This window comes from Catharus ustulatus, chromosome 2 (genome assembly GCF_009819885.2).
Source record: "Catharus ustulatus isolate bCatUst1 chromosome 2, bCatUst1.pri.v2, whole genome shotgun sequence".
Lineage (NCBI taxonomy): Eukaryota > Metazoa > Chordata > Aves > Passeriformes > Turdidae > Catharus > Catharus ustulatus.
This window is the reverse complement of record NC_046222.1, coordinates 119721295-119746222: the sequence shown is the minus strand read 5'-3', so window position 1 is coordinate 119746222 and position 24928 is coordinate 119721295. Positions and strand designations below refer to the sequence as shown.

The 24928-nt window shown below is 40.7% G+C and overlaps 1 protein-coding gene across 3 annotated transcripts in view; it reads left to right on the top strand.

Annotated features, from left to right (window-relative positions):
• The window catches only part of SLC37A1 (solute carrier family 37 member 1), a 34774-nt gene that overhangs the window by 7157 nt on the left and 2689 nt on the right, over positions 1–24928 (top strand). For all 3 annotated transcript variants that reach the window (XM_033052665.1, XM_033052664.1, XM_033052666.1), the window contains exons 6-20: positions 1774–1852; positions 2635–2770; positions 4263–4339; positions 6100–6266; positions 8032–8069; positions 12493–12576; positions 16277–16408; positions 17670–17760; positions 18675–18737; positions 19542–19627; positions 20229–20277; positions 21033–21106; positions 21959–22037; positions 22545–22642; positions 24442–24494. In XM_033052665.1, the coding sequence (XP_032908556.1) occupies positions 1774–1852; positions 2635–2770; positions 4263–4339; positions 6100–6266; positions 8032–8069; positions 12493–12576; positions 16277–16408; positions 17670–17760; positions 18675–18737; positions 19542–19627; positions 20229–20277; positions 21033–21106; positions 21959–22037; positions 22545–22642; positions 24442–24494 (1306 nt within the window). The remainder of the gene's footprint in view (positions 1–1773; positions 1853–2634; positions 2771–4262; positions 4340–6099; positions 6267–8031; positions 8070–12492; positions 12577–16276; positions 16409–17669; positions 17761–18674; positions 18738–19541; positions 19628–20228; positions 20278–21032; positions 21107–21958; positions 22038–22544; positions 22643–24441; positions 24495–24928) is intronic.

The following is a 24928-nucleotide window of genomic DNA, read 5'->3' as shown; positions in this document are numbered from 1 at the left end:
TGTATTTTAATTTCCTAATAATGAGCTGATATTCATAATTAGATTATTTGCTTCTAGTTATTTCTTCCCATGTGGGGGATGTGCAGGGAAGGGGTGTTTTCTTTCTCCACAGAAAGTGAAGTTGTGACTTACTTTATGATTTTTTGTTACTTAAAGTCACTTAAACAATTGATATTGTTTTACTTTTATAACTAAGAGATGGTTTCAGTAGATCAGTTTTCAGTCAGAAAATGGGTTTTGTCTTTAGCTTGGCAGCTTAGGAAAAAAAGGTGAAGAACAAAATCAATCATTATAATTTTCTGCTTGCTTAATTCAAACAATCTTTTAAGTGAAATTACTTGGTGCTTATCTAAATTGGAACTTTGCAAAGTCCTCATCTGCCTGAAGGAATATTTTTCTCTACCTTTTAATGAAGAAAAAAGGGAGACTTTGTTGCAGGAGAGACTTGACAACTTACTGGATACTTTATGAACTGACCTTTCACTTGAATAGAAAAAAATATTTGCCTACTGAACAATTAAATTTTAATTTAATCGTATTTAACTTGAAATGAGACTTTGAATCATTCCTTGACACTTTTATTGCTGCCAGAAACATCAGTGAAACAGATTAGTCCATTCTGTCAATGTGCCAGTCCACCCCAGTCTGTGTAGCCATACATTCTAATTAGTCTTTAATTAGCAATTGAAAAAAAAAAGAAGTTCTGCTCTCTTCAAATATAATTAAAGATCTGAGCTCTGGGGTTTCTGTGGACAAAATCCAGTGTATTAACTCCTGCTGCAGGGTCTACTGGAAAAATTAAATCCTCCAGGTGGGATGCACTTAACATCTGGGGGGTGTTTCTTGTCCCTTGACCAAGGGAGGATTGAATTTGTTTGTCTGAAATATTGATTGACTTTTTAAATGAAGACTTCTCAGCCCAAATGTTCTCCTTTTCCCACGGACATTATTGCCAAGCTGCCCCTTTGGGATGGCACTCTAGGCTTGTTCTTTCAGGTGTTTTTCTGGCAAAGCTGGGAGTGACACTAAGGGAAGGAATTTGTTTCACTATCTGTGACTTCATGCTCAAAGCCAATAGCAATTGTGGCCATTTATTGCCAATAAATAAATAACTAAACTGTCTGACTGTGAGCTCAGGTCCCTTAAAGGCTGACTTGGTGTTTCCAAGGGTGGAGCCCCTTTGCTCCCTCCATCCTGTCTGCAGTTCCCACTTAGGTGTGATGATGATTGTGCTCTGCAGGGCAGAACTGTGGGGTTGTTTTTAAGCAGAACTTCCCTGTGCCATGAAAATACTTGGAAAACAAAATGTAAAAAGCTTTACCCATTAAAAAATAAAACAACATATTAAACTGGTTGTTTAAAACCTCCATGATGATGGGTTTTTCTTTTTTTAGCCATTTGGGCTGTTAGGACATCATGCTTTTTCAGATCTGACCACTTTTAATCAAGTCTGTTAAATTGGATTTTGGATTTTCTTTTGCCTAAGGGCACCTTGGTAATAACTGATGCTTGTTCTCTTCCAAAATGCTGTTTTAAATTAGGTAGAGTTTAAGATGGGCCTGCCAATATTTTTCTAATATGTTGGAGGCAGAAGGGTATTTTTTTTTTTTTGTTAAATAAAACATTGACAAAATGTTTACTGAAGTCTAAATGTGCCTATTGAAAATTGAATGTCAGTGCACATTCACTGACATTTCTCTTGTAATATGTAAAAATGGTTGGGAAGTAATTAGTACATTTAAAGTGATAATTTGTTTTGAAAATGATTCTTAGATAAGAGCAACTACAAACAGCTACTGGGAGCGTTGGATTACTCATTTTTGTGTGCATATGCAGTTGGAATGTATTTAAGGTAAAAACCCCACTCTCTTTACTGTTTGTGAGGCTGTGTGACTTCTGTGATATTGTGCTTTGCTGCTGCAGAGTTTCTGATGGAGAGTGATAAATTGATTGCTGAGGGGAAAAAACCCAACATGATTCTGAGCCCCAGTGGTATCAATCTCTGATACATAGGAAGCTTTTTGCCTTGACTGCAAGATTGAAGTCTAACCTGTCTTTTTTTCATCTAGAATGTAAATCAATCCATGAGTCTCCAGTCAGTCTCCAAATTGGCACTGCTTGGGTTAAAATGATTGTTCTGGCTTTCTTTAGTCAAAAAATGGGAACAGACACCTCCCAAAAATAATACCAAACCCATCTTGAAATGTGCAGTCTTAGCTGCTGTTTGAATATGCTTCTTTTAATTGGCTGAAGCCAGAACCTTCATGGCTTGAATCCTTAGCAGGGGAGACAAGTCTCACTTCAAATGGCTGGAGACATGTAATTTGGAAAATGACTCTGTAAGTAAATGACTTTGAATCTGCTCCAGATGAGTGTCTCCCTGAAAGATGGTTGTGCAGAAGTCAGAACTTAACAATTAATGAACTTGAAATGTTTTATGGGGCTTTTTTTTCCCCCCTGTCAAATGTTAAAAATTACTCTTTTACTGCTGTGACAGCAACCACCAATTACCAGTGGAGTTTCTCCTAAACTGGAATTAAACAACACAAAATATTCTTCATTTGTAAAAGCTTTTGGGGTGTGATCTCCATTTTTAATTATGGCTTTTCTCTTTATTTCCTGCCCTGTTCCAAGTGGACTCATCGGAGAGCGGCTGCCCATCCGCTATTATCTGACAGGGGGGATGCTCGCCAGTGGCCTCTTCACTGCCATGTTTGGATTGGGTTATTTCTACAATGTGCATAATCTGTGGTTTTACATAATGGCCCAGGTAGGCACAGTGTTCATTTAGACACTCAGAGTTCCTCCCATGGTGCTGTGTAGGGTGATACTGGGGTTTTGTGCCATCACACAGTGATGGTGGTTGGGTGGGAGGGTGTAAGTGCTGGAATATCTTGTTGATGACAGGCAGAAGTGATAAGAGTGGATACCCTCAGACTTTATTTTTGAAAAATGGTGAGGTTTTTTTTTTTTTTGAGTGGAAGTAATCTCTGAAAGCAAATTAATGTGTTTCAGTCTGTGTCAAATCAGAGATCAGATCTTTGCAAGCTTAAATGGGGATGAGTTTTAAAACAAGCATGTTTACTTCTGTCAGTCTGCCAAGACCTGAGTGACACATCCTGGCTTTCTCTGCAGGAAAATTCCATTTACACTGCTAATGATGAACAATCTCCCACACTGGTGTGGCTGGGAGCAGGCAGCTTATGTAACAAGATTCACTGTGGGAGATTTTTCAGAGCTCTGATCAGGTGTCACAAGAATTTTTACCGTTGGCCTGAAATGGAATTTAGGTCAGGAGCAGGGTAGGGTTGGCACTGGGGCCATTTTGGACAGGTGTGCACCTTGCACTGCTGCTTTCTGTGTTGTTGCAGTAACACTCTCACCTCTGGCATGTCTGCCTGGCAGTAGCAAGGTGGCATGCAGAGATACTAACCTGGGCACAGCACTTCTGTAACTTTGTCACCAATAATCTGTCACTGCCCAGCCCTCTGGGATCAGGAGTGTTCCAGGACAGGAAATGCCTCCTTTAGGGCTGAGCTGTCTCTGGCCTGTGGGATGTGGTCAGTGAGTCCCTCAAGGGTGGTCTCACATCACCAGCCCCATTGGTTTTTTGTTGGGTGGGGTGAGGTTGGGTTTTGTTGCATGTTCAAATGCTCGTTGTACCTGTGAGGTTTTGGATTGTGATATTTGTGTTATGGTGCAACTGTGGAGGGGGAGCTTTTTAGGAGTTGAGATGAGTTTAAGTTCTGTGCAGTGTGGAGGCTGAAATAGTTCTTACTTCACCCTGATTGTGCTAAATTAAATTCCTCCTCTCAGTTTATTTACAGATGTCTGTTAAGCATTTTGAAGTTACCCAGTTTCCCCTAAAGTTGTCTTTTTTTTCTGCTTTATTTGATTGCAAACATGCTTTGCCATATGCTCAAGTTGAGATAAGTGTTATGCTGCTGCTTGAGTGTGGGGAATTCACTTCTCTGTTCAGCTCAGAGCAGTGTGATTTTTGGTAAACATGTGACTGAATTACAGTATTCTGTGGTTTAAATCATAAACTAATTATAGAGATGTAGGTAGAGGGAAGAACTGCAAAACTTCATAACTTGTTTATTCCTGGGGGAACAAAATGCTTTCAAAACCCCCCACTAAATGTCTAAATTCAAAGCATTTATGTAGATTTCCTTTTCCTAATGCAGCACTCAACAGAAATTGTGTAGGAACCTGATTTATGCCAGGGAATGTTTATTTGTTATTTTTTTATGTGCTTTCAGATAGCTAATGGGTTGGTGCAAACCACTGGCTGGCCGAGTGTGGTTACATGTATTGGCAACTGGTTTGGAAAAGGAAGGTAAATGATCCATAATCCAAAGGTTTGGAAGTACAGATCAATACACTCTGGGCTGTGATATTGTACTGTATTTAAATATCTTTCTTAGGCTTCTCTGGGGTTTTTTTGGGAGACGAAACAAAGCAGTTAGAGTTTTGAGAGGAGCTTCCTTTGTTATGCTGCCTAATTTATATATGGGTTTGGAACTGTCTCCCTCATGTCAAAACAGTGTTCTGGGGTAGCTCTTTTTCAGATGAATTATTTCAGAATTGCATTAGAATAATTCTTGCAAATATAAACAGTCTAGAACTACTCTTAGTAAAGTCTGTTATTATGCCACTTTAATGTGAAATTTCCTGTTTTCATTTGTGTTTCAAAACAGTTGTCAGGGCATAACTGTAGAAACAGTTTTGTGTAATGTCCTTTTTTCTAACACATACATAAACCTGAAAATTTAATTTCAAAGACAAAATACATATGGCAACTGATTTAACTTTTCTTTTATCACCTTCTTTAAATCATCTACTTGGGTTTTATCTTAGTCCTGCACAGAGATCACTCATGGTGTTTATTTTGTCACACCATACAGTAATTTTCCATAAGTTTTGCAAGAACTGCATGCTAAACCCACTGACTCTGATAATAGTTGATGCATGTAGCATATAATAATGCTACTGTGGTAGCATCCATTGTATATTGTAGAGCATTATTGTTAATTAGTTCCAGAGAGGGATGCACTGAAATTCAGTATTTGATATTTAATATAAACCACAGGGTAGTTAAAAAATGTAGCCTCAAACTAATTTTCCATTAGGAAATGCAGAGAATGGTAATTGTTATATAATATTGAACAAGACTGGGGAGTCTGTGCAAAATAAATACATTTATTCTGGCTTTGCTTTGTGCAAAAGCAACATCCTTTACTTTTAGGATGCCACACAGTGGGCTGGTGAGTAGGGCTCTGGTTTAAATATCAGTGACCTGGTCCTTGTTTTCATTCTGCTGTGATTCCATGAAGCATGAGCAGAGCTCTTGTCTTCAGCCCATGGAAAAGATTCACGTTTGTTCAAGTTAGGCTGCTCCAGGTAAAATCCTGCTGAGGGCAGTTTTCCCATGACTTAAAAGAAAAAGGAAAAAAAATCCCTTCTGTCATGACTTCAGTGGGATTTTTGTGCTTTACCTTAGCTCAGATGGAGCTGATGTGCAGCAGCTCTAATCTGGGATTTCCAGGCAGGCAGGATCCTGATGTGTGTTTTAGCCAAACTTGTGCAGGTGTCATCTTCTGCCAGAGCCCAGCAAGTCCAGAAAGGGATCAGAAAATACTGAATTTGCTCCACATATCCTGTACAGTTTGTTTGCTTCTGCATGACAAGTCTGACATGTCCTGCAAGCATCAGATCATTGGTACAATGTGTTTGCAGGAGGATTTTTGTTCCCAAAAGCATCAGACTTGGTGTCCACATGCTACACAACATCAGCATATTTATTTTAATCAAAGGAACTATCCAGAAATGTGCAAGCCCTAGTGGTGTTTTTAAATTCCAGTAAGTACAGGATAAATTATGTCATGCACAGAGTATTTACAACAGTTTTATTAATATTTAGGTGCTTTAAAATTGCCAGATGGAGATTGCAGCATTAATAAATGATCAGTTAAAGAACCATAAGATAAATTTCACTGACACCACAGATGCACAACCATTCTGATACACTTATCTCAAGAGATTAATGCTTGTAATGAATGTCTGTGTGTTTGTGTGTTTTGTTTTATTTTAATGCAGGAGAGGTTTGATCATGGGAGTCTGGAATTCACACACTTCAGTGGGGAATATCCTGGGGTCCTTGATTGCTGCTTACTGGGTGTCCACGTGCTGGGGTCTCTCCTTTGTGGTGCCTGGGGTCATCGTGGCTGTCATGGGGGTTGTGTGTTTCCTGTTCCTTATTGAACGTGAGTGCTTCCCTGGGGCATAACCATGGAGGGCTCACATTGCTCAAGCTGTGCCCAAACCTAGCTTCTTCCCAGAGTATTTGGTGGAGAAGAGCCTGTGTGCCTTCAGAGCTGATCCTGTCAGAATCAGTGAGGTTGGAAGAGCCCTCCAGGCTCATCCTGTCCAACTTTGCCCGATGCCCACCTTGTCCCCAGCCCGGAGCACTGAGTGCCACCTCCAGACCTTCCCTGGACACCTCCATGGGAACTCTACCACATTCCTGGGCAGCCCCTTCCAGTATTGAACAACCCTTTCCATGGGGAAATTCCTGCTGCTGTCCCCCCTGAGCCTGCCCTGGCCCAGCCTGAGGCCGTTCCCTCCCCTCCTGTCCCTGTTCCTGGAGCAGAGCCCGACCCCCCCTCCCTGCCCCTCCTGGCAGGGACTTGTGCAGAGCCACAAGGTCCCCCCTGAGCCTCCTTTTCTCCAGGCTGAGCCCCCTTAGCTGTTCCTCATCTGGTTGGTGCCCCAGACCCCTCCCCAGCTCCTCTGGCAGAGAGAATTCAGCATTCAGCCCACTGTGCTGTCATTAGCTCCCTGTGCTGATCATGGTTTGTGTATTGAGCAGAAGGTCCCACCTGGCTGCAGTGCACATTGTGTGCTGCCATCCATCCTCTGTGCTATGAATTGCAGCAGGCAGCTGATGGAGCAGGTTTTACTGTAACTGTCCTGTCTCAGAAGTAAATTTTGGCAGATATACAGTAATTTCACAATTATAAGCTGCACTATTTTGACTAAAATTTTGGTCCGAACCCAAAGTGCGGCTTATAATCAGGTGCGGCTTATATATGGACAAAGAACGAAAAGTTGCTGTTTTAGTTTGGAGGACAGGTGTCTGCTGAGAAAGGCAGGAACTTCTCTTTGAAATGGAGAATGTAAACCCCCTCCCTCCAAATTATTATAATTTTGAAATCAAGGGGCTTTCAGGCAAAAATATGGGAATTAGGAATAACAGTTCTTTACAAGGGAAATTAAAATAGAAATACAGCACTACAAAGAAACAAACCCCAAACCCTGACACAGTCAGAGTACAGCCTGACACCCGTCAGGCAGGGTGTTGGCAGCAGTCCCATTCCATGGTGGCTGCATCCTCCTGCAGTGACAGATGTGGCTCAGTTGGAGCAGTGCTCCTGTACAAGGTGCAGTTTCCCTCCGGAGCTCCAGTGGTGATGTGGAGAAATCTGGTTTTCCTCTGGAGTCCAGTGGAGAAAGGGGCTCCCTTAGTGTCCCAAAACCTCTGTTTTTATCTTGGTAAGAAATGTTGGGCTCTTCCCCCTGGCTGGAGCAACTCCCAATGGGATGCAGTAATTTTATCAGTGCCACAGTGGGACTCAATGGCCATGAGCAGAAAATGACTGGCTGGAGGAAGGATGGGTTGTGAAAAGATAAAGAACAATGCCCTGCCTGGTTTCAATGGATGGCCCATTAGCAGAATATCTCCCAGGGAGATAAGGGTCACTGCCCCCACCCTCAACAGGTGGTGACAGAACAGATACCTTTTATCACACTCTGTATTGTAACTCAAGACAGTTGCCAACACCTGGATATGCGGCTTATAATCGTGAAATTACTGTAACTAGAATTCTATAGCTAACTGGACTGCCAGAGTAGCACTTTTTATCTGTACTGTCAGATTATTGTCAGTAAGTTGCTCCATTTGAAAGTGTTTTAAGAGATCTTTCTTAGGCTTGTTTTCACTATTAACTATGTGTGGTATTTTTATTTCAGATCCTAAAGATGTCAGTTGTTCCTGCACACCATCCAGTGTAAGTAAATGCATTTCCTTTTTTGATTTTTGCCTCCTAATAGACACATTTATTGAGATGATTCTGTGAATCAGATTGTCTGTGTGGCTCTTTGTGCCAGGGTGTTGTAACTGATCCTATGCTTGAGGCAATGATTGGTCTTGTGTGCTTCACTGCTGAGCCAGGAGCTTATAAAGCAAATGAATCTAGAGGTGAATTAATGTGTTTTAGCCAAATCTTTGGAACTGTTGATCTTACAGTAAACCAAGTAAAAACTGTTCATCTTTTTTGCTTTTTTTCTTGAGTTTTCTTACTTTTCTTCAGTCTTCCTGAGCATCTTCATGTTTTATGTGCTCAAAATTAAGTATTTTAGAAAGTTGTGTCAGTGGTGGAAAGATTTCCCTGGGAAATCCCAAGTTACTGTGTGAGATGGTTCCTTTTCTGCCTTGTGAAGCTGTGAACCCAAGAGGAGGAAGGCAATCCAGCTGGAATTGGAGAGATGTGAAAAGCAAGGAAAAAAGAGAGCATTAGGAGGACCAGCTGTGTTTAACCTCTGGTAACAGAAATGTCATTCCTGGCCCAGTTTTGTTCAGGATTGTGCTCACAGGTTGATCTTGTTTCATGTTTCCTGAGACTCTGCTCTGTGTTTGTCTCTCCTGCAGCCAGAATCTGGAGCAGTTCTTGCTCCAGGCTCCCAGGAACCCTTGGGCCATCAGGTCTGCCCCATTTCCAAGTATTTTTTGGAATAGTAGAGGGGATTGGCAGAGCAAGCCATGAGGTTTCCCATGCCTGAGGGCAGATCAGGGCTGTTGGTGGATGTGCCAGGGGAATCCCACATGGATATTCTGTACATGTGGATTCATGGGAGCTCTGCATTCTCTTTACCAGTCTCACAGGTTCGTTGTACAGGGTTGATTGCTCTTTTTTTGCCACCTAATATTTTCAGATCTATGGAGTTTTACATTTTAAATGCTCTTGAATAGGCACTGAAGACAACTTTCCTAGTCTGTGTTCTCTCCTCTTTACCAGTTAATGGTTTTTATATCTTCATATGAAGCACTTCTGATAAAGCTTCTGAATGCTTTTGATGGTCTGTGGGACTCCTATTCTTACTTTATTCCTGGGAGACAAGGGTGGGCTCACTCTACACTCTATTTTTCATTTATTTATCTTTCATTTCTTAGAAATAATTTCTGTAAAGTGTGAGAGTATTTTAAGTGACTCTCATTGCCTGCTGTTCAGAGTCCCATTTTCCTTAGCTCTTATGTAGTTCAGAGCATCATTTTTACAGAATACCCAGTTAAACCTTATGGAAATAAGTATTTGTTGAAAATAACTTTAACTGGAAAGCATAACTAAAGAGCTCTGCACAGTATGTTGCTCATGTCTCAGTGAGCTGCTGTGGAAAATTCTCACATGGAATATATGATATTTTAAACAAAAATTTAGTATTTTAGGAGCTATTTCCCCCCAGTTGCAGAAGAGGAGGAGCATTTGACTCAGTCTTTACTAGCACAGCAGCAGGGTCACTGCTCCAGGCTCACTCTCTCTGTGTGGGATGCATTTGACCTTCTGTTTCCCTGGAAACCTCCCTCTGCAGAATAAAAGGCATCACTTCTTCCTTCCCCATTCCCATTTCACATCTGGAAATCTGGGAGGAGTTTAGAACAGGGTTTTCCCACTTGTGCCCTTCTCAGATTGAGACTTGCCTTGTCCTGGGGAGCTTTATGTCGTTGGAACTGCTCAAATGCTTCAGTCCTGAGTAGTCTGCTGGGATTGTAAACCCTTGTGGAAGGGGCTCACAGCTTCTGTTCACCACAGAAATTCCTCAATTTCCTTAGAAATTGAGGAAATCAATTAGGTAAGAATTGAAGGTAGCCAGATGTAGATGTGGTGATGACAGTGCTAATTGCAGGGAGGTTCGTGTAGTAAAATAGGGGGAAAAAATGTCATCTATGTTGTACAAGGGATAGAATTTGGCAGCTGTAAAATACTTGCTGCCCTTTTTTTTTTGGTTGTCATTCCAGTAGCAAACTGAACAACCTTTTGCAAATAGTTAGAAATCTTTTTTTTTTTTTTTTTAAGGCATTAAATGTACACTCTTGCTTTTCTCATAAGGCTGTGGCAGGTAATTTTGATCAGATATCCTGGGTAGGTGCAGGCAGCTCTGCTGGCTGGTGCTAAAAACTAAATCTCATTGTGGAAGAATGAGGCCAGTTAAATTTAAGCAGCACTGAAATAAAGGCTCAGCACGAGGGAGGGACTCAGGGTTTATATTGAGATTCAGAGATTGCAGTCCTCTCTGTGTGATGTCACTGTCTTGGATGAATTTGGTCTACTGTTTATTTGCAGCATGGTCGTGAGCCCAATATTTCCAGAGAGTTTGTAGTGGTGAGTAATCTGATTTCATTGAGCTGTCCAAAACCACAGATGGAGAGTCAGGCACAGAGCCTTGAGCGTGTGGTTCTCTCTCTTTATTCTCTGGTTTCCTGGGCTGTGCTTCATTTGCCTGAATTCATCTTGGCTCTGATTTACCCATCTGAAATTTGTTTCCAAATAAATACTTGAGGACAATAAAGTGCTTTTAAATGCTGGCATTGGAGGCTTAATCTTGACTTTCTGAAGGGCTGTACCTATGACAAATGCAAATGAGAAGTCAGTGGGCTTTATTTAGAATTGCTGCACTTCCTTTATGAAAGTTAAAGAGGAAGTTGATTTTTTTTTTTTTCCCTCCCTTTAGGAAATGTGATTTAGAACTGGTTTTAATACTTCTCATCTTTTCTCCCTGTGTCTTTTTTCCCCCATAGTTACATCATGTTCATACAAACCTGCCTTTGTACTCTAGGAACTTCCTTTGTCTCGATGTTGCATTCTCAGAAAGCTTCCCTCCCTTAAACTCCTGTTGCAAAGTGCTTGTGCATTTAAAAATTACCAGGCTGCAATTTTTATCTCCTGAAAAGGAGGAAGTCGTCCAAGTATTAAACATGCAGCCTCTCAGTCTAGTCCTTTTCCCTAGACATTTTCTCTTTACCACAGTAAATCTTATTTTTTGACAGCCAAATGAAAAAGTCATTCATTTTTCCTCTGCTGAGCTGCTGATTAAAAATGGAGATGACTTGTCTCTAGGTGATGGATTTTCTTCCCCGTGGATTCTTGTAAATCACATTTTTGACAAGAGCCAGAATTTCTGTAAGATAAAACATAAAAATCTGTTTTATCAGACCCTGGGGGCTCCTGTGTTGTTGGTTTATTTTGAGGAATGCGTGTCCAAGACTGCCTGTGCCTCAACTCAGTACTGAGCTGCAGAAATACCACAGTTTATCCTCAAAAGTAGTTTTTTCTTTTCAGAAGGATTTGAGTGATGAAGGGCAATTTAACAAAAAAATACTTAAGTGCATAGTCTTGATTTTTTTATTTTTTTTTTGGGGGGGGGAGAGGGCAAGAATTACCCAGTGATTGATTTTTGAGCTGGATTGTTCAGTGAGGATTTGCATTCTTTTTTTATTTGTGGTGATGAGCTTGAGGAGGGCATTATTTGGGGCAGAGTTTGTGGAGGTTTTTATAGTTGTATCTTGATTTTTTTTTCAATGTGGCATCCACTGTGTGATTAGACACTTGAACATCTCATCCCTGAGGAATTCACAGTGCTTCTTTTGGATTTAGCACCAGGTTGTCCATACCTGACTGCAAACCTTCTTCAGAGCTGTACATTTAATTAAGCAGACAAATCTGAATGTCTCTGGTAAATCTTTTAAACTAAAGATCTCAGAATGGTGTTTTCCAGTGAATGCAGTTTGGGGTGAACTGAGCCAGGAGTGTACTGGTTAATAAATAAAGATAAAAAGCAAGTTCACCTGGTGCCTAAAATGTAGCTTTTTGTCTCATTTTTTCTTCTGGAACTTACTGGAGGTGCTCAGACTCCTCATCAATATTCCTGTCCAGAAGAATACAGTACAGTTGTGGGCTAAAAGAATACAGTGTTATAGAATATAACCCAAAGGGATGAACTTCTCTCTTAAAGGGATTAGGAAAGTGAAAAATCAATGTTTTCATGAAACAAATCAACTGCTGTAGTTGCTGCTGGAATCTGCTTAAGAGCAAAAAATTATTTTGCAATGTCAGTAAGTTCAGTAGAGGAAAAAGCAGCTGAAGATGTTGAGGGGGGCATGACTGTGCTCTGAATTCTGTATAAAACCAGTGTGAAATCAGCCTTCAGATCGATTTGTGAGTGCATTTTATGTCCATTGCCACAGGTTCTGTGTAAGAACTTGAAAATCTCAAAACACACATCATCAAATTAAATTTGGTCATCAAATTAACGAAGCTCCAGTTGGGTTCTGTTTATGTTACTTTTTCCAGAAATATGATTGATACTGATGGAATTCTTAAAAAAAAAAAACAAAACCCAAGCAGCAAAAATACAGAGTTTGTTTTCCTTTTTTAGAGTTCTAAAACCTTCCTGAACGGGGCCTCTCGGTGCAGAATCCAGATGCCAACCTTAAATGCTAAGGAAAATGGCAAACCTCAGGTAAAATAGAAAATACTGCTGTAAAATAGCATGGAAGACTGTTCAAGGCTCACATGAAACATTTACTGTTTGTAAAGATTGCTCCTGTTTTTGTGGTGCTGGAATTTGCTCCCATCTTCACACACGAATGTAACTTGAGATGAGGGAACTGAGCATTGCCTGCCATAAATAATGCAGATTGAGCTGTGTGAGATGGCAGGGCTTGCTCAATTGATCTGCTTTTATTTTTGTGATCTTGACACAATTCCATCAAAAATAATGCACTGCAAAATACTTTGAAGACAGCCCACTTGAAATATTTAAATTATGTATGTTGTGTCCTGTCCTTGCAGTCTCACTTCTCTCCCTTTTCCTTTCAAAAGCTGTCTGTACTTGCAAGATTATATGTGGAGATGGAGAGTTCTAAATATAAGCAATTATTCACAAAAGTCTTACTTTAAAACTTATAACCATAAGGACTGCTATTTCTCACTAGAAAATGAGTTCTGGACTTGCCCATTTTGTGGGCAAAAAAAACCATTTTATCTTGTGATGGACATGAACTGAAAATTTCCATTTGAAATTTTATGTTTTGTATTCAGGACACTGAGCATGATGTATCCTGAGAGGATAACTTTTTTTTTTTTAAACTTCTTTCAGACTTTTCCAGGAAAATAGGAAGTTCCTGTTCTCTTTATCCTTTGCCCATAGAATGATAATGAGCATTCACAGGGTGGAATAATCAGTGTTGGTAAAAAAAGTTTTGAAATGTTTGCTAAGGAAACACTTCAATACAGCTTAAACCCCTTCTGTACTGAGTTTATTATTTTTGTTTTGAGCTGCCCACCAAGAGTCTCCAGCCTAAAACCATTTGTCAGTGTTATTTCACAAGCAGCTGGAAGGTGAGGGGAGATGTAAGAATATCAGCAGGTGCCTTTAGACAAGATGGAATTTACAGAATAAATTCTTTCTAATTTATGGAAGAAAGGTGATGAGGCAATGGAACAAGAGAAGCTGTGGCTGTCCCATCCCTGGAAGTGTCCAAGGCCAGGCTGGACAGGCTTGGAGCAACCTGGGATAGGGGAAGGGGGTTGGAATTGGATGATCTTCAAGTCCTTTCCAACCCCAGCCAATCTGTGGTTCTAAATCATGATGACAAAGCTAAAAAAATCAGCAAATCGGTGGACAGAGATTTCTTTTTTGACTCTGCTGGTGCCTCTGCTGTCACCCTTTGAAGGGTCTGCCCTGCTGGGAACATCCCCCCTCCTCTCTCCACCCTGCCAGCTGGGCTGTGCTTGTAACACAGAGCCTTAACAAGGTTCAAAAAGAAATCAATGAAATCATTAAAACCCTTTCTTTGTCGTGCTTTGGGGCTTCCTGATTTTCTGCCAGTGACAGAAGAACATCTTTTTCCTGTCAGAGCCAAGCTGAGCACCTTCCCCTTTTTGCAGTGCTTGTGTTGCAGTTTGGAGCTGATTTGCACAGGCAGCTTTGGAACCTCTACAAACAGCAGATGTTTTGCATTTATGGGTTGGCCTCCAAGCACACTGGAATGGCAGCTTTTCCTGGGTTTTCATTGACTTCTGCAATTACTGTAAAAAGGAAGCAAACACTGCAGTGATTGAAAGCAGAATGTGTTTTTGGCTGCGTGACCCGAATACCTCTGTGCTCATTGCTGTTTGTTAGGTTGGCCTCTTGAAAATGACACAAAATTGTGGGATAATGAATCCTTCCCCAGAGATCAAGAGTGTGCCATATGCCTAATCATGCTCTGAGCCAAGCTGGCAAGGCTGTACAACATCACCTCTGCCAAGCACATACTGCTGGGTTTATTTATCCTTTAGCTATGTGCAGCATAAAAACTCCCAAATCATCAACAAAAGTTTCCAGCAGGAGTTTAAGTAAGTTATTTGGACTTTGGTCACCTCTACTGCAATATTTACCCACTCCTCTAAAACAGATTTAGAGCTGCTTGTCTGAGAACTGAGCAGCATTGCCTCAGACAGTCCTGGCTGAGTTTGCTGTGCTGATTGTGCAGGAGATTCTCAGACACCATCTAGAATCCAGTGAGGAGCTTCACTGCTTAAACCCCTTTTTGTCCCCCTTCTGTTTTTGTCCCCCTTCTGTTTTTGTCCCCCTTCTTTTTTTTTCTTATGAATAGCTTATTGGTGCTGTTAAAATAGTTCAGGTTTTGAAGTTGTTCCAGTAATTCAGAAGATAAATATTTTTATGATGATGGGGTGACTCTTGGGCTATGACATAGGTTTGCAGTGTCATGTCAAAGGTCCCTGGATTTTTTTTTTTTTCTGTCTTCTGGTTAATGCTCACCTGAGCTGAGGTACTGGACTCCTGCAAGTCCTGCATCCCATCTAACAATCACATCACATCTAGAATTTTGGGTGCTGCATGGCAGCTTCTAAAGTTATGCTGAGTGTCTGGGCTCAGGTGTCCAGATGGTTCCATGCTTCCCTCTCCTAAATTATGTTCTTTAAAAACAGAATTTATTTAGAATCACTGAGTGTAAAAAAACAGAATTGAATTTTTCCAGCACTTACTTTTTTTTCCTTCCCCCATCAGCTTAGCAAATATTAATCAAAGTTTTCATCTTTGCAATAAGCACTGGAAATGGAACAGCCTGCTGTTACATCCTTTCTAGCCCACAGTCAAATATATATTTGAGGCTTAATTCTTCACTGAGGCTTTGTTCAGATGCTGAAGAATTAGCAGAAAGGAGACAGTGTGTAGAATCCATAAGTAGGAAAAGTACCCAGCTTGGTAAAGCCTCTCAGCAAGCAGGTGAAAGTGAGGATAGCTACATCCCATCCTTCCTGCAAGCTGGAAAATAAGTGCTGAGGTCTATTTATACCTGATTTTTTTTTTTTTCTGTGTACAGCTGTAAGATTTAAATTTCCAGTTCTATTCTGAGAGTTCACTTCAGTCTGGTGGAGGATTAAAAATAACATAAACCCTCCTGGCTACACTGGGAAGGCTTGTTCTTGGGGAGTGGTAACTTGCTCCACAAGTATTCTTAGCAGCCAGTGGAATTCTTGGAATAAAATCCTTCCTAGTACTAGAAAAGAACTCAGAATTCACAACTTAGGCAATGCTGGTGAACTCCAGACTTTTATAATTTGGAGATTGCAATGCTCAAATGGAACAGATTTGGAAAAAAAAAAAGTGATTTTTTAACATAAGGCATTTACTGTCCATAATTCATGTGGAAAGATCAGTCAGTAAGATGATGTTACAGGGCTTAATATTTGTACAGAAAGAAGGTAATACATGATTTTATACAGAAACATATCCTTGTCAAAATATCTTGTACACAATGTTGTAGGACTGAGTAGCTTGTCAGCTTTAATTAAACCACAGTTATGTAGTGGGGTGAGGGAAGGTTGGAAACTGTTTTATTCTATTCGATGTGCTCTTAATGTGAAGGGTTTTGCAACTTAAAATTGTTCTTTAATAGAACAGTAACTTGATTCTATTATGGACTGTATGCACTCAGAAATAACTAGATACCACCTGATATTCTGAATATAGTCTCTGCTCTCTCTGCATGCTCTGGATATCCACACCAAGACATTTTTAAAAGCTGTAACTTTCTGTAATAAAATAGGTACTTGTTTTCAAAAATTATTTTGAAACTGGTTGATTTCTTATAACTACTTTGTTTCTTTGGTTTTTCCTCTCTCTCATCTGTTGCTGGGGGATGTTGCAGGATCCAGAGGTGCAGCATTTACTCACTGACAGTGAGAAAAGCAGCGTGTCCCTGAGCTCCAGCACTGTGGCCACTGGGGAAGGAAGGCATGGGACATCAGCCATCAGCTTCCTTGGGGCCCTGAGGATACCTGTGAGTGCCTCTCTGAAATAGTTTATTTTGTTCTAAAGTCTGTTCTGCAAGTTGGCTGAACCTAATGATATGTGGTTGTTAAGGGTGGAACAGCAAACTGAGTCCATAACACTTCTGTGTGTCAGAACTTCCTTCTGTTGCTCCTGTTTCTGCATTCCTCAGCATTGTTTTAGAAAGCTTTGATCTTAAAATCTCTTGTCTGAGAAGTGTCAGGCAGCCCAAAAATTTGGACTGCTGGTAAAGGAAAGGAAGTTTCCTCGAGGTCAGAACCTCATTTTTGATTGTCCTCCCCATCTGAAGCCTGAATGCAGAAGTAGGATTTGCAGATTTATTTGGACCACATGTAGAGTATAAAAAAATTCCTGCACCCAACCACTGTACTCCTGCATCTTCTCTTAGTGTTCATTCTGGTCCTCAGCTGTTTTTCCTGTGGCAAAGTAAAAGCAGTGGGTGAAAAATTGTTGCTGCTGCCACCTGGAATCTCTGAAATCTCTGGGGTGTTTGTCCTGCCCATTGTTGGGAAGGGTCACAGCTGCATGTGGAGTGTGTGTGCTGTTCCTCAGGGTAACTGCAGCCCTCCATACCAGGGATTTAAGAACTCTGGTTCCAAACAAGAATCTATCAGATGGTGAAGGCAATGAAGATGGGTTAATTTGGCATTTCAGATGCAGCTCTGTGCAGTAAATGCACTTTTATGTGCTCAGCAGGAAAGAGGATGGAGAAGTTAGAGCTTTAAACAGGTCATTGCTCGGTCTGTGATGTGCTGTTACCACATTGTGATCTGAACTGTGTCAGACTGGTTTACTGGCTTTTTACAGAGCTGAACAATAAGAGAGAAATCTTGAACCCATCTGAAGGAAGGAGATAAGGAGCACAAAAAGATACAAGTTTCTCTGGAACACACCCCAAACCTGCTATAATGCTGTATAACAACTTTATTTAAGGGAAACAAGTGATACAGGTGTCCCAAACAGTATAAAATCCTTCACATTCATTTCTGTGTTCTCTGCTCAGGTTATTCAGTACCATTTTAGTGTTGTCTATTCAGGCAGTTCAGTACAATTGCAAGGAAACATGTAAGTAAAATGTCACAGTCTGCTCAGAGTGCAAGCTTTGTGCTCTCAAGGGGAGAATGCTTCTTGAGAATTCTTGAGAGAAAAAGAAAAGCCTAAATGCTTCCTAGAAACCATTTTTATAATGGTCTGTGAAAGCAAATAAAGCTGTGTCAAGATACTAACTCCCTTTTTCATTATTCTCTCAGGGAGTTGTGGAGTTCTCCCTTTGTCTCCTGTTTGCAAAGCTGGTGAGCTACACTTTCCTCTTCTGGCTTCCCCTCTACATCACAAATGTAGGTGAGTATTACAGGAAAGGGGGATAGAATTATGGCTGCACAGTCTCTGCAAATATGAGCTTGCAATAAATAAGAAAATAAATATTGCTGCTTCTGAAAGAGGCTTTCTGTGCTGCACTAGCAGGGGAGTTGTAGGTCACCAAGCAGCTTTATGAATTCAGTGTTATGGGAGGGCATTTTGATATCAAACAGAAATGTCTGGCTTATCTTCAGTAATTCCAGGCATAAATGATGTGTCTTAGGTTCTTGCAAACAAAACAAAAAGTTTTACTTTCTAACAGTATTTTACATGATTGAAGTTTTCTATTCAAATGCATACAAAATAATGTAAATTAATTTCCTTTTCTGTTCAGTCCTGATGTTCTGATTTTTCCTAAAAAGAGTGCAAGATGGACCAACTTTTTAGCAAGCTCTATTGCAATAGGAGAAGGGGTAATGATTTTAGAATAAAAGAGGCTAGATTTAGACTAGATCCAAAGAAGAAATTTTTTGCAGTGAGGATGGTGAAATGCTGCAACAGGCTGCCCATAGAACCTGTGGATGTCCCATCCCTGGAAACATTCAAGCTCAGGCTGGATGGAGCTCTGAGCAACCTGATCTAATTAAAAATGTCCCTGCTCATGGCAGAGGGGTTGGACTGGATGACCTTTAAAGATCCCTTCCAGTCCAGACCATTCTGTAATTCTGTGTTTATAAAAGTGGTCAGATGTCTCTTCAAATGAGAGTAATTGCATTCAAAATCTGTATTGCTGAATACTTCTGTTCTCATTTCTTTTATACAACATCACCTTATTGTGGTTTATTCTGAATAAAGAGCTCTGCTGTAAGATGCCTTTGCCCTGCCATTACAAGACTACTGAGATTTCCATGTTTTATAGCCCAGAAATGAGACAAATGCTTTGCTTCTCTCACCAGAGCATCTTGATGCCAAAAGAGCTGGAGATCTTTCTACACTGTTTGATGTGGGTGGGATCTTTGGTAAGTTTTAATCACACAGTTCAGGAAAGGCTCTGGTATTCACAACTTGCATCTTTTATAGTTCATGTGCATTATTTCTACTGAGGAAGAGTAGCAGTAAAGGTACTGAGCTGAGAGTTGTGTTGAAAAGTGAAAATCTAGTAAAATACCTTCACAGCCAGTGATACTGTCCAATACAGATTGGAATAGTCAAATTATGGATTCTTTTACCTCTGTCAGCTCTGGCCCTGGTCACCACCCATCAAAATAATTCCTTTTGTCAGTCTGACTTGAGAACTGCCCCAGTTTGTTCAGTGGATTTTGTGGGCACAGGTTAATGGCCACAGGTGTTTTGGTTTGTTTTTTTCTTGGTGCCTTATAAAACTGTACATGATAAAATGGAAAATTATAATAATAATGAGGACTAGGCTATTCCTCTGTAATTTTCAAGGTGACCACTGAATAAGTTTTCATGCCAGTGCAGACAGTTTGGTTCATTTCCCTGGTTGCAGTGGACAAGGGCAGAGAACCAAATTCTCTATTGCATGTGAGGAATTAAGAGACCAGTGAGTGGATACCAGAAATCCAGCAGTAGGGCCTTGTGGCACCTGGTAAAAGGCTTTTTTTGCCTTGGATATTTGGAATAAATAATGAGGAGGAACAACTTTCTGCTTCTGTTGTCTTCAGGTCAAAACTGGCTGGGTTATTGAGGATGTTGCTGTGTGAATTGTGTAACTAAGCAGTAAAAACCATTGGGTTCTGTTTCCTTAGATTAAACTGATGCCTCACACTGAATGTTTTCCTCACAGCTGTGTGTTGTTTCAGGTGGGATTTTGGCAGGTCTCATTTCAGACAGGCTGGAGAAGAGAGCATCAACCTGTGGAATGATGTTGCTGCTTGCAGCACCCACGGTAGGAGCCTGCCCCTCTTTCAGCCATGGCTGAGGCTGTGACACCATTCCCTGGACAGTTCTGCAGGCAGCATCTCCCAGCCTGGATGTAGAATCCAGGCCAGATTAATAACTGGCATGAAAAACTGAGCAAGTATAGATCTTGGGGTAAACAAGCTAACAAGTCTAATGTATTTTTTGTTACAGAATATATGGAAAATTTCACTCTGTTGTAAAATTTGGTGTTAGCCAGAATTTTAGCTGCTCAAAGGCTAAAATTTCTGAGCTGTAACTGTTGGAAAATCAGCATGACATGAGAGACATTTTTATTTGGTTTTTCCATTGGTTGTAGTCTGTGCTGTGTTGAAGCTGCAGTTGGAGAGTTTAAAACTGAGTGATCTCATAACACAGCCTTTCCTTCTGAAAGGAAAGAGGAATGGGATCCTTCCCCTTGTCTCCCTACAATCAAACAATCATTCTGCTGTGGCCTAGAAGGGCTTAGTAAAACCTGGAACTTTCATGTAATACCCACTAAGACACCTTGTAGTTAACATGGGGCAAATGGGGAACCCAGGGTTAGTCCACATGTTGGTATTCTGAATGTTTATTTATTCTCTTGACAGCTGTACATGTTCTCTGCAGTCAGTAAAATGGGCCTTGAGGCTACTGTAGGTGAGTATTTTTAAATTATTCTGCCTAGCTTTCTATGAACTTTGCATTTATGACCTTTGATGGTTTGGGTTTTTTATTTGTTTTCTATTTTATCTTTTCCTTAGAGGAGGAAGTAATGGAATCAAATTCCTTAGATTTGGTCTTGCAGGCTTTTTACAGGTTGAAGTGGGCAGGTAGGAAATGAGTAAGGGGTGGCAAGAAAACAGATTTAGTTAATATCATTAGTCTTTCTGCAGCTTTTTTTGACAGCACAGCCTTTTTTATATCCCTTGTGCCAAATGTCAGATGTTTAAACATTGCCTGTAGTACTTTTGACAGCAGCATTAACATTATGCTCATCAAGCCAGAAATTAAAACACTGTGCTGGCAGTGCTGTCTCACCCATCCAAAAGCCTTGATTGCTTTTAGGGTCTCAAGGAGAGAAGGGACTTGTGGGTGTATCTTGTGAGCATGCTCAGTTTGGTCAAATATTCCCCTTTCTGTGACCTACCTCAGTAAAGACCCTGGGAAATGCTTTTTGTCTCAGCCCCACCTTCTGGTGTGTTTGAGAATTCACATCATGGAGTAAGCATTGAAAAGAGAGAGGAATGGATGTTGGTTTTCTTTCTTTCCCAATTCTGTATTGGGTCAGGGGAGCCAAGGGAGGATTAAACCACTTGGGAACCATAGGCTGTGATGTCTCCTGTTATGGTGAACAGTTTTTCATGCAACTCACATTTTCCTTTTTTTTTTTTTTTTTTTTTAACCTGGAACAGTGATGCTGCTCATCAGTGGTGCCCTGGTGAATGGCCCTTATGCCCTGATCACCACTGCTGTCTCTGCTGACTTGGTGAGTTTGGCTTCCCCTGTGACATCTGGCTCCAGAGAGAGTCAGGGAAGGGGCTGCATTGTCCCAAAGCAAAGGAGAAGGGAGCTGGAAAGGCAGTGCTGAACTCAGCCAAACTCAGCCAACTGAGATTCTTTTTAGGGTTTGTGTTTTAGTATGAATGAGTTCCATGCTTGTGAGAAGCTTCTAAATCATTCTTGACCCACTCACAAGACTGTGGGTGACAGCCCAGATTGAATCTGAAGGTTTCATGCAAAGCCAGGCCTCTGTACAGGTGCCTTGTCCCCTTTTATATTTTTAAATTATTTAAATTTTTCAATGATTGGAGGATCTGTACCTGTGAGAGACATGAGCTTGTGATTTAGTTTCCATCAGAAAGCTATATCTGGCACAGACCTTTGGAGAAGTAAAGGTATGTGAAAATAAGAAGTCCAGGTACTTGAGCTGCCAGTGCTTCCAGCAGGATCAGGTCAGCCAAGTCACAAATGCCCTGTGAAACATTAACATTGCTCAGCAGGGAGACTTTGGAAATTTGTTTTGTAATGTGTTGGTTCTTTAGAGCACCAAGCAAGAGGCAAAAGTCCTCTTGTTGTCTTAAATGCAGGAATGCTTTAAATACAAGAAAAGAAGCAGGGCAGTAATCTCCAGGAGCCTCTGGAGCCCTGGCCTGGAGGTGACAAGACCGAGGTGACCACCAGGCAATGACCATTTCATCCTTAGCCTTGTCCAAGGGGCTGACACTGCAGGGTGCTTGGGACATCTCCAGCACACAGATCCCATGGGAGGGGTGGGACATGGTGCTCTCAGGGCTTTCTCAGAGCTCTGCATGGCTCTGATCCATCTCTGTCCCTGCAGGGAACCCATAAAAGCCTGAAAGGGAACTCGAGAGCCCTGTCCACAGTGACGGCGATCATCGACGGCACAGGCTCTGTGGGTAAGCCAAGCCACCTGCCCCAGCTGCAGCAGCTAACACAAAGCATTTTGGAGAAACTGGGCTCTCCAGGGCACGTTTTACCAGGGCCCAGAGCAGTTTTGGAAATGGGGAATGACACAGACTTCCCCTGAAAGCTGCAGTGGTCCCACACCGGAGGGTGGGAAGAAGGGCATAGACAGCAAAAGGAGATGGCAAACTGGGATCAGGGATTTTATTTATGCCTTCTATGTTGAAGGAAAAACAGTAAAATTCAGCTCAGTACTAGATGGGCATTTTGCTGAACCAAAGGCAGATGTTTATCACTCATCTAAGTCTTCCAGCTTCCCATCTTACCAGTAATGTTTTGCACTTCCTGGGATTTTGATTTTATTTTTAATACATCAGGTAAACAAGGTGGGAAAAATGATACCCTAGTTCAGAATAACTACATTTCAGGACAGTAAATCTTACATTGCACAGTTCTGACAGTACAAAATACCAAAATATAATGCCAGTATTATATTTTAGGTGCAGCTCTGGGGCCTCTCCTGGCTGGCCTTATTTCCCCTTCTGGTTGGAACAACGTGTTTTACATGCTCATGGTGGCAGATGCATGTGCCTTGCTAGTAAGTGTAAAAATTGAGATGATGTGTATTTCCTCTGTGCTAAACTATCCCAAAATGCAAATTGTCCTTTTGCCATTTCAATATTCTGTGGTTGTATTAGACTTCCAGTGGGGTAGATTTGCAGTCTAATAGCAAATTTGCTTCTTTTGAAATTCTCATCTAATTTTAATCAAAAGTGCAGCTCAGTTCTGATGCACTGCAGTTCCTGAGCAGATACTCAGCTGATAATTGCTGGCATAATTGCAAATAAACCTTCATATTTACACCTAGAAGTTGCCTCAGATTCCACTCATGGAAGAATCACTTCTGTTTTCTTTAAAGCCAGTCTATCAAAGCCATAAAAAATGTTTTCCTGCATTGCTGTATCACCAAAATCACCCTGATAATGAAGCTGTTGAAGGTTGATACATCACATTTTCCAGATGGGCCCTAAAACAGCTGTGCAAAGTTAGATGAAGAGCTGGCAATCCTGGCTTTTGACAGTAACCAGGAGAAGATGTTTGGAGAAAAAGAGCACACAGGTGGTGGCTTGGTCCAAAAAACCCTGAGTTCTGGGCTCCTGCAGAGGAGCTGAGAGTGTCAGACCATTTCCTTCCTGACACAAGAAAATCAGAAAACCTTTGAGTTACAACTGAGGCTTTTTTTCCTAAATTCAACTTTAAAAGTAATTTTTTAATTCAACCTTAAAAGTAATTTTTTCATGTTTAGGACTAATTCTCTGGAAATGGAATAAATAAATTAGATAAGTTAATAGCTGAAGTGTATTGCCACTGGTAGTCAGCAGCTTATCCACAGCAGCAAGTCCTGGTTTGTGCTGGTTTCAGGATTTGGTATTTCATGCTGCAGAGTGAGGCCTGGGAGGTCACCATATTTTTCCTAGATAAAGTTCTTGTTGTTTTTCTCTTACAGTTATTGATTAAAATGAAAAAATGCCACATTTCTTAGCAGAATCAATTAGAACACCTTTGCAAACTCTGTTTTTGAGAGGCCTGACTCTGCAGTTGTAATAAATCCTTTTTTGCTTTTCCTGGTTTTTGCAGTGCAGCATATGGATATCTGTGTTCAAATGTCATTTCTCCAAGAAATCATAACATTGGAGGGGGCTTTATCCTCTTTTGTGGTGTTCTGTCACTCTTGGCCACTTCTGTGCCTCTGAAAATGTTTAACCTCTTAAAACATTCATACTTACAACAGTGAGCAAACTTTTAGTAGTGAGATTCTGAGGATAACATAAACAGAAACAGTGAGGAACCCTGGAACTCTAATTCTGTCTTTAATGTACATGAGAACCATCAAACTGCATTTGTAAAATCACTTTCCTGCTGTCCCAGTAATCCTTTTAAAGTGCTTTTGAAAGCCCTGATGCTGCACAGACATCAAACGTGACTGTCTGTGCTCACCTTGACTAATTGTGGGATTAAAGCTTTTCACACACACAGCTGTTTTTGCAAATAGCAGCTAAAATATTTCCATGCTCCAGCATTTCTTTCTGACACGTTTTCTTGAAGCTTCGGGGTCCCTCTGCTGGTTTCTTTTCACATTTGCTGTTAAAGTAACCAGAAAACCATCGTGGTTTTAATGAAGAAATTGATGCAAAAAGGAAATTATTTTCCTCTTGCCTGCTTATTGTGAAAACTCCTTTTCCAGACATTACTAAGCATCTGTAAATCTTTATTTTTTTAAACTGAGTTCAGCATTACAGGATAATGTTTCAAATGGCAAACTCTCCAAATAACAAGTAATTCTGCTTCTTGTTTGTTTGGATGGTACTGAAGGCGATTTTGTGATTGTTTCTGCAGCTCTTACTGCGTCTTATCCAGAAGGAACTTCAGTGTCATGCAGATCACACCCTGTAAGTGTTTTGAACTGCTGCTGCTGTTTAATAGCACTTTGAAAATACATTTCTCAGCCTTCCATGTATTCATGACTATAAATGATCATTAAGGTTGGAAAATACCTCCAAGATCAATTCCAACCTTTGTCCCGTAATACTTGAATGTAGACTGACATGTTAAGGTTTGTGTATATCCATTTCTATCTGATTTAATTCTGCTTGAAAAGAGTAACCTTAGTTTGATGTTTTCAAGCCATGGACATTTTCCTTTAGAACATCTTCTTTTGAAAAATATCTGAGAAAACACCTCTGTCACAGTCTCTTATTTGTGGGGTTTTTTTCTCCAAATATTTAATCCTCCATGGGGGTTTCATTGTGCAGGTGGGGAATTGCCTGCCCTGTGTTTAATAATAATTTAAAATGTAACTTTTCCCAAAAATTCTCCTTAAAGA